This window comes from Anoplophora glabripennis, unplaced genomic scaffold (genome assembly GCF_000390285.2).
Source record: "Anoplophora glabripennis isolate ALB-LARVAE unplaced genomic scaffold, Agla_2.0 scaffold48, whole genome shotgun sequence".
Taxonomy (NCBI): Eukaryota; Metazoa; Arthropoda; class Insecta; order Coleoptera; family Cerambycidae; genus Anoplophora; species Anoplophora glabripennis.
In genome coordinates, this window is record NW_019416270.1 from 655,066 (window position 1) to 669,006 (window position 13,941).

General features: G+C 29.1%; 3 protein-coding genes across 5 annotated transcripts; 2 read left to right on the plus strand and 1 right to left on the minus strand.

Moving 5' to 3' along the window:
• Nucleotides 1-51: 51 nt before the first annotated feature.
• Nucleotides 52-1,123, plus strand: LOC108904969 (activator of basal transcription 1-like). The gene is made up of 2 exons (XM_018707706.1): nucleotides 52-538; nucleotides 604-1,123. Exons 1-2 carry the CDS (start codon nucleotides 358-360, stop codon nucleotides 1,044-1,046), a joined length of 624 nt encoding a protein of 207 aa, XP_018563222.1. The 5' UTR covers nucleotides 52-357; the 3' UTR covers nucleotides 1,047-1,123.
• A 156-nt stretch (nucleotides 1,124-1,279) lies between these two features.
• On the minus strand, nucleotides 1,280-2,045 carry LOC108904971 (probable 28S ribosomal protein S26, mitochondrial). Its single transcript, XM_018707710.1, has one exon. It carries the CDS (start codon nucleotides 1,976-1,978, stop codon nucleotides 1,322-1,324), a length of 657 nt encoding a protein of 218 aa, XP_018563226.1. The 5' UTR covers nucleotides 1,979-2,045; the 3' UTR covers nucleotides 1,280-1,321.
• A 599-nt stretch (nucleotides 2,046-2,644) lies between these two features.
• On the plus strand, nucleotides 2,645-13,360 carry LOC108904986 (uncharacterized protein F13E6.1). Of its 3 annotated transcripts, none has more exons than XM_018707735.2 (6): nucleotides 2,645-2,774; nucleotides 7,105-7,357; nucleotides 7,482-7,541; nucleotides 7,661-7,790; nucleotides 8,167-8,190; nucleotides 12,876-13,360. In XM_018707735.2, the coding sequence occupies exons 1-6, from the start codon at nucleotides 2,750-2,752 to the stop codon at nucleotides 12,987-12,989; spliced, it is 606 nt and encodes a 201-aa protein (XP_018563251.1). In that variant the 5' UTR covers nucleotides 2,645-2,749; the 3' UTR covers nucleotides 12,990-13,360. The 3 variants fall into 3 exon arrangements, with proteins under 3 accessions (XP_018563251.1, XP_018563249.1, XP_018563250.1); XM_018707733.2 differs by lacking the exon at nucleotides 2,645-2,774 and adding an exon at nucleotides 3,228-3,731; XM_018707734.1 differs by lacking the exons at nucleotides 2,645-2,774; nucleotides 8,167-8,190 and adding an exon at nucleotides 3,232-3,731.
• The last annotated feature ends 581 nt before the right edge of the window (nucleotides 13,361-13,941 follow it).

Genomic DNA, 13,941 nt, shown 5'->3' on the forward strand with positions numbered 1-13,941 from the left:
AAGCTCATTCTCCCCTACTCCATATCACTGATATAGAATTAAGGTCATTTGATCTAGCAACTGTCAACTGTTAAGCATCTTATTAATGCAACTTTTAATCATATACTTCGTGTAGGAGGTATGTGCTTTTAATTTTTAAATTGGGACATCCTAAACCCGAACCATACATATCTATAAATTATGAATGCTTACCTGCCAATATGCCTAGAAAGTAAGAAGAAGAAGGTAACCTTAAAATTGCTTAGTTATTGAAAAATCAAAACACAAGTATTTAATATTCTATATAACATCACTCTGAATAATATATTCAATTTTGTGAGTCGAATTGTATGACTTCTTATTTGTAATTATTTAAAAATGACTCATGAAAATATAGATTGTTTGGACAGGGAATCTACAAGCAAACAAAAAAAGCCTCCAAAACGTGGAATTATATATTTGTCATCTATTCCTCCATATATGAATGTTTCAAGAATTAGAGAACAATTTAGTCAATTCGGCACTGTAGGAAGAGTTTATTTACAATTAGCAGACACAGGTAAATTATGATATAGAAACAGAGACACGTTTAGAGTATTGAGATTTATTTTGTTTTTATTTTAGAATTAAAAAGTAAAGAAAAAAAATCAAAAAAGCATAAGTTTGCTAGGAAATTTACTGAAGGATGGGTTGAATTTGAACGAAAATCAGTTGCTAAAAAGGTTGCTGCATTATTAAATAACACTCAAGTTAGTAATAGGAAAAAATCTAAGCACTATGACTGCATTTGGAATATTAAGTATTTGTCAAGTTTTAAATGGACACATTTACATGAGCGGCTTGCTTATGAAAAAGCAGCTCGAAGGCATAAATTGAGAGCAGAAATACAATTGGCTAAGAAAAAGACCAATTTCTTCTCGGCAAATTTGAATAAAATAACAAAGGATAATACTTTTGTGAATAAAGAATATGAAAATTTGTCAAGTAAAATGGATGAAAATGTGGAAGTTCATGATACTGAGGACACTAAAAATCGAACGAAATTTTTACAATCACTTTTTTCATAAATGTAAATCTAGCTTTCATTATATTCTATAAATAAGGATTTTTTACAAGTATAATATCTAAATAAATGGGAAAAAAGCTCCTGACTATTACTTGTAAATATTTTCCATTTTAATATAATGGAATACATGACATGATTTTTGCAATTTATTCTAGACTGATTAGAAATCTAGAGAAAATCTTCAGAATGTGGAATTAATGATATTTTTGTCGGGTAAAGATTTAAAGGAAGTTATTCGTAATTGAAATGAAATTTATTTAAATAATACATATATATTTATTGAATAACACTGGTTTTCTTTTCTGTTTTCTTTTCATGTTCAAAGTGGGTTACTTTCTCCCCATTTAAATTAACAGCAAAATTATAATCTACTGGATTGGCCAAAGCTTGTTCTATTGCAGTGTCTATATTTTCAGAAGTAATATAACTTTTTGATTTTTCTTTCTCTTTACGAACAATTTCCTCAATTAACTGAAGCTTCTCTTGTCGTTTCAGTATTTCACGTTGAACTCTATTTCGAGCAAAATTTAGTTCATATTCTAAGTTTTCTGCTACTCTTTTCTCTCGCAATATTTTTTGTTCTTCATTCCACTTATTATTAAGTTCCATGGAACGAGCATAGTCCTCTTCAAACTGCCTTTTCTGTTCTTCGGGATCAATTTCTGTCTTACCCAATATGTAGTATGTATTAGATAAATATCTTCGAATGGATTTAATCTGTGTTTTGTAATTGTTGCTCAATCTCTTCAACTCAACTTCCTCATCTTCCGGTACTACAGGTCTTGGAGGAACTTTAAAAATTTTGCTTTTTGCAATCGGTACCCACCTGGGTTTTCGCCATCGAACTGTTTGTGAATTTATTAAGTTTGAATCTGTAGTAAGAACCTCTTTTGTTAAGTTCAAAATTCTAAAATTATTTGTAATCCGCAACATATTTTACTTTATTCCTTATTTAAAATAATCTTAACCTAAAATTTCCTGTTATGTTACTAACTTCTGATCAGAGTGATCAAACCTTTTTAGTTTTTTTTTTATTTTGCTCTTTGTTTGACAAGCACTTCAAGGACTTGATACATTGAATCTAAAGACATCTACGGCGACAGTGTAGATGAGTTTCAGAAATAGAAAGGTATAGTTTGGGTAGTGCCTCGCTCACTCGCAAAGGCATGTGATTGGCCAACGCAGCTCCTTCCACCAAGAATTGTCTTGTCTTTGCACAACGATTGGAGAGAGAGCAAGTACCCTAACTATCACCCTTTCTCTCTGCAGCATCTACTCTACACTGTCTTTGTTACACGCGGTGTACTTGTTCTTATTCCTGTACGGTGCTTCCTTCATGTTTTTGCATCTTGTTTAACATTTATCATACATTTTATTTACTTAATTATTTAATTTTAATAAACAATTGAATGGAATAAATGTATGAATATAAAAGAGATAGAAAAAGAACTATTAAAGTTTATTTCGAATGCCTACATGATTAATAAAGTTAGTATAAATTGAAAGTGCCTACAATTAATAGATTTTTGAACAGTTAGGTAGGTATCTTTTTTATCAATAATTCAGTTCTCTTAACTAAATACAGAGTTCGCAGCTATCGATTACTCACTTTGATTGTCAGAAAAGTGTCAACATTCTGAGGAAACAAGATTTTTCCTGCTTGTAATTCTATATTTTACTGGTGTACCAAAAGCTTCCCGTAATATGAACAACATAAATCCCGCAACAGGTACGTTAAAATAAATCTAGTTCCTCTGATTGCTTATTAATCCTGATAAACGGAAAAATTGTGAAATTACGGTGTAATAACGATCTGTGTACTAAATTGTTCAACTTGTTTTGCTTTTGTGATTAAATCGACTTTAAAATTGATAATAGCTTCAAAAAACGCCCTAAGGAATTTATGACCGGCTTTTAATTTTTTTTTGTGTATTATGACGTGTCAGAAGAAATAAACTAAAATATTGGTAATAATTACTAATCTATATAGTTGTTTTTTACAAATACATAATTATCAGCTGATTATATTATTTAATTGTAATTATACAATATATCCAATTAATTATCTTACTTTCTAAAAATTCTTTATGTATTTATGGTTGCCTATAAGATCTTACCATGGCCATTTGTTCAGGTGAAAGTTCTTGTACCTGAGTTCTTGAGTAGTTGAATTGAAATGGTGAAACGTGTTTGTTAGGTATGTGATGTGTCATATATACCAGCTGTTAATAAGTTTCCTGTGATGCAGTCATTACAAAAATACAAAATGTGTCAAAAGCATATGTTGAGTTGATAAATAAGATGATTGGAGATGAAGATCACAGTTTAGATTACATTGAAGATCCGTATTTCAATCCCCAAGATAGTACTTTGACGCCAAGCTTAGACGAATTAGACAATCCTGATTTGTATGATTACGACTTGTTAGAAAAAGAGCTGGAACTCTTTGATCTCAGACAGTTAGATTTTGACGAAATTAACTGTAATAGTTTACAAAATGATGAGTCTGTAAATGTTGAGGCTGAATTTTTTAATGTTAAAAGAGCCAATGCAATAATTAGAACATTCTTTAGGAATAAATTAAAAAGGCAGGTTCGCGTAACTTACTGTGATCTCACAAAGCCGTACTTAGCCAAACTACCTAAAGATAATAATTTTAGAAAATATTTAGGTATAACCATGAATGGTAAGTAATAATTATGACATTAATTTATTAAAAGTTTTTACTAAAACTTATAATTTTTGGGTTTACATTTAAGTTGCACAGATTACATTTAGATAATATAGGTTAACAATTTTAATTAAAGAGATACCTATTTTGCCATCTGGGAAGAAAAAAGTTGGAAAAATTAAAAAAATAATTAGGTATATCTCTAAATATATCCTGAACAATTAAAGCTTTTGAAATGAAATTTTGTACAATATAAGTACTTTAAGCATATGAATAAAATGGTATTCATCGTGAAAATATTAAATCTCAACTCAAACCAGTATATGTGTAAGTTTGAAATGCAAATCTTATTTTAATAAAAACGTCTTACTTTTTTGTTTAAATTTTTTTATTTGATTGGGAATTTCTGCCACAATGCAATGGAAATTTTTTTAATAACCCTTTGTGCCAAGGAATCAAAAAATTGATACTGATGGTAATAAATTTATTACACTGTTTTCGTTATCAAAACTCTTGTTCTCAAATTGGCTTAAAAGTCGAATGTTATGGTTACTTTTTTGTAGAGATGGGCAATGGTAAATTTTCCATCCCGGAAAGTTTCCAAAACGGAAATTTTCCGGGAAGAAATAATCGAAGCCTAAGAAATTTTCGCTGGAAAGTTTATAGAAAAATTTCCATTAGAAATTTTCCGGGAATATTTCTAACAATTTGTATGCTTGGAGCCAATTTTACTTCTAACTTCTGTGAATACAACCTCAAAAAATCGTTAGTTAATTTCGGATTTTCGGTTAATTCAGAATACCAGAAGACCATATTATCCAAATTAGTCAGAAAATACTTACACTTACTTATTTTAATCTTTGTTAAGTCTACAATCTACATATAGAGAGCAACACAAGACATAAATTACCTCTCCCTTTTCAAATTTAAAATTTTGATAGTTGAACCAAAGTATAATTACATTTTAAAACTAGTATAATTATTTAATGTATTTACTATTTATTTGTTAAAAAATAAAGATAAATACTGTATAGTGTTTGCGCACCGTAACCCGCAGCATGTAATTTTTATTAACCGATGATTAATAATTTATATTTTTCAAATATTTATACCAACTTAAACAAAAATGTATAAGTATTTGGTCTTTTTGGAAGGCTGATGGTATGTAGAACGCAATACCAAATCCAAAAAAAAAATTCGGAAAATTTCGGAAAATTTCTGGAATTTTCAATGGAAACTTTCCAGGAATTTTCATAGTTTGGAAATTTTCCCATCTCTACTTTTTTGTTTATTTACCTTGCAGATATATATGATATTTATTCTTTTATTCCTTATCCTGTTGTTGAGAATATTTACTGACAATAGTGGAAATTTTGGAAAAGAAAGCAATAGGGTAAAAAGAAAAGGTCCTGAGTCATATTTGGCTTTTAAGTCAATTTGAGAACAAAAGTTTTGATAATGAAAACACAAAGTTTTTATAAACTTTAACTGTGTAATGTGTTAGAGTGATTATGTCTTGAAGAATTAGGCAAAACTAAATTTATAAAATTAACACGGTTACTAATCCTTTTGGTGCACAACATAATAAATCCTTTATGATTTTTTTTCTCGGTGTAAAAGAGATACCCAATCAAATCAAAAATTAAATCAAATGAAAAAAAGGAATAAAATGGTTCTACAGATATATACTTACCTAACATTTTTGCGGAAAACTTTAACACTGTGTACCTCTAAATTGAGAGTTCGCACTCGAGAGAATATTTTTAAATTTGGACAAGAAACATACCCTTTCATTTGTGACACTTCGCTGTGTTTTAGAAAATTGCAAAATTGCAGGTATTGATATCACAGTTATACTATACAACACTAAAATTGTTATGGATATAGTTAAGATAGTTAAAAACTAATCTTCAGATAATAAAATAACCCTTCCTATTACATATTATAAGACTAAGTTTTATTCATTTTTAAGCTTGCTGTAAAGTACATACTTTGAAGTTTGGATTATTTGATACTTAAAATAATTCACAGAAAAAATTGAAGGTCAATTTTTATGTTACTAAGTTCAATAAAAACATCAGGATAATTTTTCTGTCAGGATTCAGTACAATTAGTGGAATTTAAACCAGATGAAAAAATTACAACAAAGTGAGACAGACATGAAAGTATTTCGCGGTTAAATATTGATTATTTTTTTTTAATTCAGTGGTTAATAAGTTTTGCTAAAGTGAAAGTTTATTCGAATAAGGATTTTCTGGTTGTACTGCAAATTAAGTGAATATCTGACCCATGGTTTTTAATAGAATAATGCATATTGTTCATAATTATACAAAGTAGAAATCAGTGAAAAAGGAGATATTTTACTACCACATAACTTTATATAATTGCTTAGATATAATATGAACAGGATGTAAACAGAAGTTACAGAATTAGAAAAGAATGTGTTGAGGGTTATATTACAACAAAAAAATAAATAAATGTAGAATGTATCAATAGTGAATAAACAAGTCATGGTATGAAATTTCAAATATGAGAGAATAGATAATACATAGTTTCACATTTTTTTATTCTGAACATACATTCCATTGAGTTCATATTTATTTAATTAGAAATGTATGCCTACCTTTGTATGTAACATATAATTAAATTAGTTTCATTTAATTTAAACTCGATACAGAAATAAATGTCTCTTATTATTTATTGCTTCTAGCTTCTTTTTAAATCAATTAACATATTTTATCCTTAATTATATCTAGTGGTGGCCGGTGTCTTTTTATACTGGCAATATTTTGATTCTGTGTATGTCCCATACCGTTTTTTTAGGGGACAATTTCTAGGTCCATATAAACAACTTTTGGGATAAAAAAGATTCCAGATGAAAATGAAAATAGTGGTATTCGACTCCAAAATCTCAAAAAGTACATATGTTTGCAAAGTATTTTTTTTATATAGATACAAGCAGACATTTTCTAATTTTTTATAATTTTAATTTTTCTTAATGTTACCGAAATGTAATTTTGTGAAAAAAGAATACCTAGTTGTTGATTATGAAAAAAATAATATAATAATAATTTACTTATCTGTGTTTGTTCAAAATTTCATCATGAAAGTTCTCTATGTGAGCCCAGAAATCATTACATAAAAAAATTGTATGACTCCTACAATTCATTATTAAAATATGACCAGTGACTGTATATCACATATTGAGACTGAAAAATGGTCACAGGTCACAGGCTGTAGTTTTTATTATATCAAATATATAATATTCACATCATCAAAAACCATAATCCTTATAAAATTTGTTGTGTTGAAATTGCCAAAACATGAAATGTTTTATTTGAAAATCTCTTAAGCAGAAGATATTTTAAAATAAAGGAACATTTTGTAGAAGAAGCAATGGCAGCTTCCGACCATGTCGCTCCTGACCTGTCACATTTATCCACTGAGGAAAAACTCGAGCAGGAAAAGCTGTGGAAGGAAGAACTAGCTCAAATTGAAGACGAAATTGCCACTCTCCGAACTGTACTAGCAGCCAAGATGAGAAGAAGCGCCGAACTCAAGCGCAACTTGGGCATTACAGTTTGGAAAGAAGTGTCTGATGATATCAATCAAGGAATTAAGAATGTTAAAGAGAGTAATGTGTAAGTTATGTTGTTTATTGCAGATCATAGTTCATGTTTTAATTAGAATAGGTGTAGGATTTTATCTAAGTATTTTTATGATGGTAGTGCATGATTTATTTTTCTTTACTTATTTTTGAAATAGATATCAAACTGTGGAAACTAAGGTTGGACAAGTTACTAAGGCCGTTACTGATGCTCCAATGTAAGTATAGTATTCATTATCTTATAGTTGTTTAAGCATGAGCTTAAGAATGCGTTTAATTTATTTGTGTGGAAATATTTTAAATTAAAACTATTAAGTATATTATGATGTATTTTCAGATATCAGAAAACAACCTCAATTATTGGAGGAATTACGGGTAATATTACAACTAAAATTGGCCAAATGAGACATTCAGAATCATTCCGTTCTATCGAAGAAAAAGTTGGAACAGCTTATGAAAATGTTAAGGTAAGTCATGAAAATCATAAATGACATGTTTTTGAAACTCCAGGAAGAATTTTTATTTGATGTTTGAAGATTTAAGTAAAATTTTCAAAATAAGCATTAGGTAATAGATTACCAAGAATTAAAATTAACTTATTGTAGGTAGAGTTACATTCAATTATCTTTAATAAAAAAATAACTATAAATATTGATAAAATTTATAGGCAAGTGGCTAATACTTACCCGTGAAGTACATTTTGCAGGTTAACTAATATATGTATAAACTTCAAAAAATGATAGTCTTCATGCGCAAATATTTTTTTAATGTGGCACACATTCAGAATTGCCACCTGATCAGCAATAGTTTTGTTTTTAATATTTGATATTTTTTTTATTTTAGGGCAATATTGTGCGTTTATATCAGGTTGGTATAGCCATTTTTTTGGTTTTCATGCCAAGAGACTTAATTCTGCTGCTAACAAGGGTTTTCATTGGATATTTTAAATTACTTAGAATATAGCTAATCTAGAACACATATTTTTTAAACATGTAAAGGATAATAATTAATCCAAGCAGTCCTTTAATATTTGCAACTTTTCACATTATAGTTTAACTTTTTACTTAATATCTTCTTTTAATTAATTGTTCCCATAAGATTTAATAAAGTTTAAAAGAGCTTCTCTAAAATATATAATGTCTCACAAAAATGTTTTTTTACTATTATCATTGTTTTTCGTTATTAACAGTGTTAATTTTGTTTTTGTATTTGTATTTATCGTTTTATCCTTTACATTTCAGTTTCTAGAAACTTCAATTTTCTGTATCTAAATTTTATTCTTGATTTACGTTAGTAAATCAATTTTTCTTTGGTTTTCTCGTCTACGTGGTTTCCAGTGAAATCTTAATGTTTATTTTTGGCTGAACTGTCACCTCACTAATCTATTAATCGAAATATGTTATCATTCTCTTTAACTCATGATTGTCAATGTGAATGCGTCTACTAAATGTGCTTGGTTATCACTGCTTTGTAAGCTTTTAGCTATTATATGTTCAATACAGGTTTCCTCAGGATAAATTTGAAATAGATTTCCTCAGGATATGCTGCAGTTGTGGTGTATAAATTTTTATATTGATTTAAAAATATTTTTATACATACGTATCGATTATTTTAAAATAATCTTATTTAGGATCAATATAGGAAAGAAAGTGTTTCTAATTCTTTATTTATTTGTAGTTAAAAAATGAGAATGGTTCAGGTAATCTCTTAATGTCATTGCATTGAACAGATTAATAGTTATAAAATTTAACGTCTCAATTTCGTTTTACTATTGTTTTCATAATTTGTCATAACAATAAACAGTAGCTTTGTAATTATTTTATGGTCATATTTAAATTTATGATTTAATGTCATGTAAACAAATCATTGTAAAGTAATTAAAGTAAAAAATTTAGTATCCAGATTCAACTAATAAAGTTACGTAATTCACAATTTGTTACAAGAATTACAAAAAATCTAATATTACATAATTAACGTTTCAACAATCCCACTCTCATCATTTTTAGGAACTAGTTACCTGACTATTATGTCCTCAATAGTGTTTTAATATTTCTAATTTTATAATAATTGGACTCATAAGAACAACGTTTAATGTTAGGAAATGATGACCTATTTTCAGAAATAGAACTCCTACCTAAATGATTTTGTTTATCGATTGTTAAGATTAAATATTTGCTTTGTTTATGTTATTAAAAATTAAATATTTATTTATTCTAAGGTCAAGCAATTACATTGTGCCATTAGCAAAAATATTTATTTGACCATTGTCACACTATTTAAAGCAAACCTCTCACATTGTATCATTTAACCAATTGATCATATTTTTTATATACAATTTTTTTCTTATACAAAATTATAAATATTTTTGGCCATACCACTTTTTAATTTTATTTTTCACAATTAGTTTTATGGCCACGTNCAATTTACAAAACAAATTTTAGCTCAACTATGTATTTGATTTGAAATAATTTCAGATTAGTATTCTGGGGAACACATACTATTCCAAATATTTGCTTTGTTTATGTTATTAAAAATTAAATATTTATTTATTCTAAGGTCAACCAATTGACATTGTGCCATTAGCAAAAATATTTATTTGACCATTGTCACACTATTTAAAGCAAACCTCTCACATTGTATCATTTAATAGATTGATCGTATTTTTTTATATAAAATTTTTTTCTTATAAAAAATTATAAACATTTTTGGCCATACCACTTTTTAATTTTATTTTTCACAATTAGTTTTATGGCCATGTTTTTATTGGCACCAATTAGGTTAATTGACAACTCAATTAAATTGACTCAGAAATATCATGCAGTTGTCGATTTTTCGATTAATCTACTTCTACATCATCTTCAATAAGCTTTCAAAAAATCAAATAGGTAACTCCTTGAAACTAAAAATTATTTTACATTTACTGATTTGCTTTGTCAATAATGCCTTAAAAAAATTGTTTACCATGACAATAAACTGATATGTAGTAGTTAAAACATTTTAACAAAAAAGTATATCTTAACTGTTAACACATTTTTTAAAAATGAATAGGCATTTCGCAAAATTATTTTTTTGTAATTCAATATTTGCAGCAGTGGGAAAAACTTTTTTATATAAGTATATGATTAATTTTAATAGCAAAATTGATACAAAAAAATACACGGTGTTACTTTAAATGAAGGTTGTATTTATACAAGGACTACTACTTTACAAATACTTACTATAAATATATTTTTTTTAATTTCTGACAAAATTGACGTTTTTGATATTTTTTTGTAATGTTTATACCTCACCAGGTTAGTCTAATCTCAAACCACACGCGTTGTAGCTGTTTTATGTGGACAATTTATTCATGAATTAAATCACGAATTTATTCATAAAGGGTTTGGTTTTACACTGGTACAGACTTTGTGAATTTCTTTGACAAAAATCAGTTCCACCAACAAATCAAAGTAGCAAATAAATTTCAAATTTCATTAAAAAAATATGACATTTCCGCATATGGTACAACAGTGGTACCAATTTGACACTGTTTATAAATATTAATATTTGGAAGCAACAGATTGGTAAAAAACGATACAAAAGTAGTACGACGCCACACAATTATTTACATATGCTAATAACATAACCTCATTACTGATCGGAGGCTGAAGATTTATTGGGTTGGTACTTCTGAACTTCATGAAGAAATTCGCGGAAATTAGAACATGTTCTAATTGGTGAAGAACATGTTCTAAGAGTGCATGGCCAATTGGTAGCTGTGACATGCATTGTTGTCAAATCTCGCCTGTCTTGATTCATGTACATGTTTTTTATATCTCACCAACATTTGACAATGAAAACACTCAAATAAATAATTTCATAAATTTATTGTATTCGGCCATCTCCTGCCACCGAATTAATGTCAGTCGTTTGTTTCCTGAAGTAGTAAAAAATACTTTTTATTTATTTTGTATGATGTAGATTTTATAAAACAGCAAAATATTACACAGGGCAGCAAAATTTGAGGAAAGATCACACTCAAAAACCGAACCTCACCTGCCCAAAGGTTTTTGGTGCTCAGAATCCAAATCTGGCGTCAGAATTGCTCCTATATGTCACGTTTCCGAGATATCCTAACCTAAAACTGCAAAAAACTGGTTTTTTTTTTTGCTATATTTGAGCTTATATCACAGAGCAAAAAATGTTTTCTAAGAACGAATCATGCCCTCTAAAACCACCACTCTTACCCTTCAAAACCCTTATTTGAGATTTGAAAAATCCTTTTTATTTGTGGAGATATCATTGAATGAAGTTTGGTACTTTAGCGTTTTCATAACAGTGGTACTAAAATTGAAGAAAGTTCTTCAGAAAGCAGAAGTAATATGTTTACATGTTTTTTGGGTCGCCCAATCCGAATCTGACCTCCAAATTATTCTATCACTTAGGATTCTGAGATTTCCTAACCTAAAACTGCACAATCAATGATTTTAGGCAGAATCATCGGTATTAACCTCTATAACTGTAACACGGAGCTATTTAACATAGAAGCACGTAATCTGCAAATACTACACCCACAGCAGGTTAACCTAAGAGCACAATACTTACTACCACAATAACCACTACCTGCCCACGACAGGTTAATATACACAATAACCTGCAAGCGCTAAACCCCAGACAGGTTAACCCAAGTGCAGAATAACCTGCAAAAAAATCGTTGACTTTGCAGTTTTAAGTTAGGAAATCTTAGGATTCTAAAGTGAAGACAGATTAGGATGACCCAAAAAACATGTAAATATATTTCTTCCGCTTTCGGAACAACTTTTTTCAATTTTAGTTCCACTGTTATGGAAACGCTAAAGTACCTAACTTCATTCAATAATTTCTCCACAAATAAAAAGGATTTTTCAAATCTCAAAAAAGGGTTTTGAAGGGTAAGAGTGGTTGTTTTAGAGGGCATGATTTGTTCTTAGAAAAAAATTTTTGCTCTGTGATATAAGCTCAAATATAGCAAAAAAAACGTGTTCTTTACACTTTTAGGTTAGGATATCTCGGAAACTTGACGTATAGGAGCAATTCTTACGCAGAATTCAGATTCTGCATACCAAAAACCTTCAAGTGTGATCTGGTTTTTGGGTGTGAAAATTGTTGTCCTGTGTTATTATTTTAAAACAAATTAGTTTTACTCACAGATAGTAACATATGCCTATCTACGTTAGTTGATACTTCATAAGCCATGCAAAAAAAACGGGAAAATTTTTTGACGATTTGACAATAAAATTTGCCCCTATTGACAAAAAAAAATGTGGAGACTTTAAATAACATCTACAAAATAACATTCATACAAAAGCAATCTGTTTATATAAAATAATTTAAACGCAATTTACAAAACAAATTTTAGCTCAACTATGTATTTGATTTGAAATAATTTCAGATTAGTATTCTGGGGAACACATACTATTCCCCTAAAGAAACTCACCTTCGCTTAAAGTTACACCCTGTATATTTGTAATACGCTTGCCAATTAATAAGTGGTAAATAAAATAGAGTGTAAGTACCTACCGTTTCTTTTCCAGACAAAGGTCGTCTCTCGTTCCAACTCCCAGCAAAGCCTGGATGAAGCCGGACGGTCCCGCTCAGGTTCTGTAGTGACTAGCCCTACAATTCCTGAGGAGAAGCCAGTGGCGTAAAGCTTAAGTATCTATAAGTCCAGCCAATAATGCCTTGTTAGCTTATCTATAAACTGCTCGATTCTAATTTTTAGTTAGTTTCGTGTCTAGTTTTAAATTAAGGGTATATCCTTATAACTCACATAACTTAAGAATCCATGTTTTAAACTAAGATCAGTACATGTTTAAGATATCTTCATCAAAAAATATAATAAGACTTAAGTAGATGGAAGAATAGTTTTTGTACAGGTTTACTATTTCCTACAAAAAAAAATGTTCAAGTGAAAGCTATTTTTCATATCTTTCGAACGGCTTTAAGGATCCTATTAGTTTATTTTATTATTATATTTTACTGATACACTATGAAATAAATATAATTTGTGCAAAATGTACTTATTGCGTTGTAATTTTTACCTCCCTAAAGGAAAATGAGCTCATTGTCGATTTTCAACAATAATAGCTTTCTCGTTCCAATAGCAAAGGTTGGCCTAGAAGTTGAAGAATTATGTGAGGGATGGGACGGCATATCATTATTCAATAGGTCACAATAGCACCATTAAGCGAAATTTGATGTGTATGCCGATCTAAACCCTCAGAAAATCTGGAATTAGGTAATTTCATAGATCTGAACATGTTGGAGAAATATGGGGATATCTTGGAATTTTTTTAAATTCCAGTATTCCAGTTAGTTATAATTGGTATTTATTTATAAGGTAAGTACTGTCACTGTGTCACTGAATTATTTTATTAACATTTCCATTTTTATTATACACAAGGTGTCTCGAATTGCAGAATCCTAATTTTACTTGTGTACATGCAGATAACGGCTCCACAAAAAAAAAAAATCGAGAAAATTACCTCTGCAGTCTGTCATATGTTTTCGGGATCGCTGTATTCAAATTCGGGGTCCATTCCCCGGACCCCATCATGTCAGGATTTTTCATAACCAAAAAATGGGCCCAAAAACCCAATA

Excerpts from the sequence above, each read along its gene's own strand:
- LOC108904969 (XM_018707706.1), top strand. The coding sequence starts at position 358 with ATGACTCATGAAAATATAGATTGTTTGGACAGGGAATCTACAAGCAAA. Across the intron at positions 539-603 it reads TTTACAATTAGCAGACACAG|AATTAAAAAGTAAAGAAAAA; the intron begins GTAAATTATGAT and ends TTTTTATTTTAG.
- LOC108904971 (XM_018707710.1), bottom strand. The coding sequence starts at position 1,978 with ATGTTGCGGATTACAAATAATTTTAGAATTTTGAACTTAACAAAAGAG.
- LOC108904986 (XM_018707733.2), top strand. The coding sequence starts at position 3,347 with ATGATTGGAGATGAAGATCACAGTTTAGATTACATTGAAGATCCGTAT. Across the intron at positions 7,358-7,481 it reads AATGTTAAAGAGAGTAATGT|ATATCAAACTGTGGAAACTA; the intron begins GTAAGTTATGTT and ends TTTTTGAAATAG. Across the intron at positions 7,791-8,166 it reads CAGCTTATGAAAATGTTAAG|GGCAATATTGTGCGTTTATA; the intron begins GTAAGTCATGAA and ends TTTTTATTTTAG.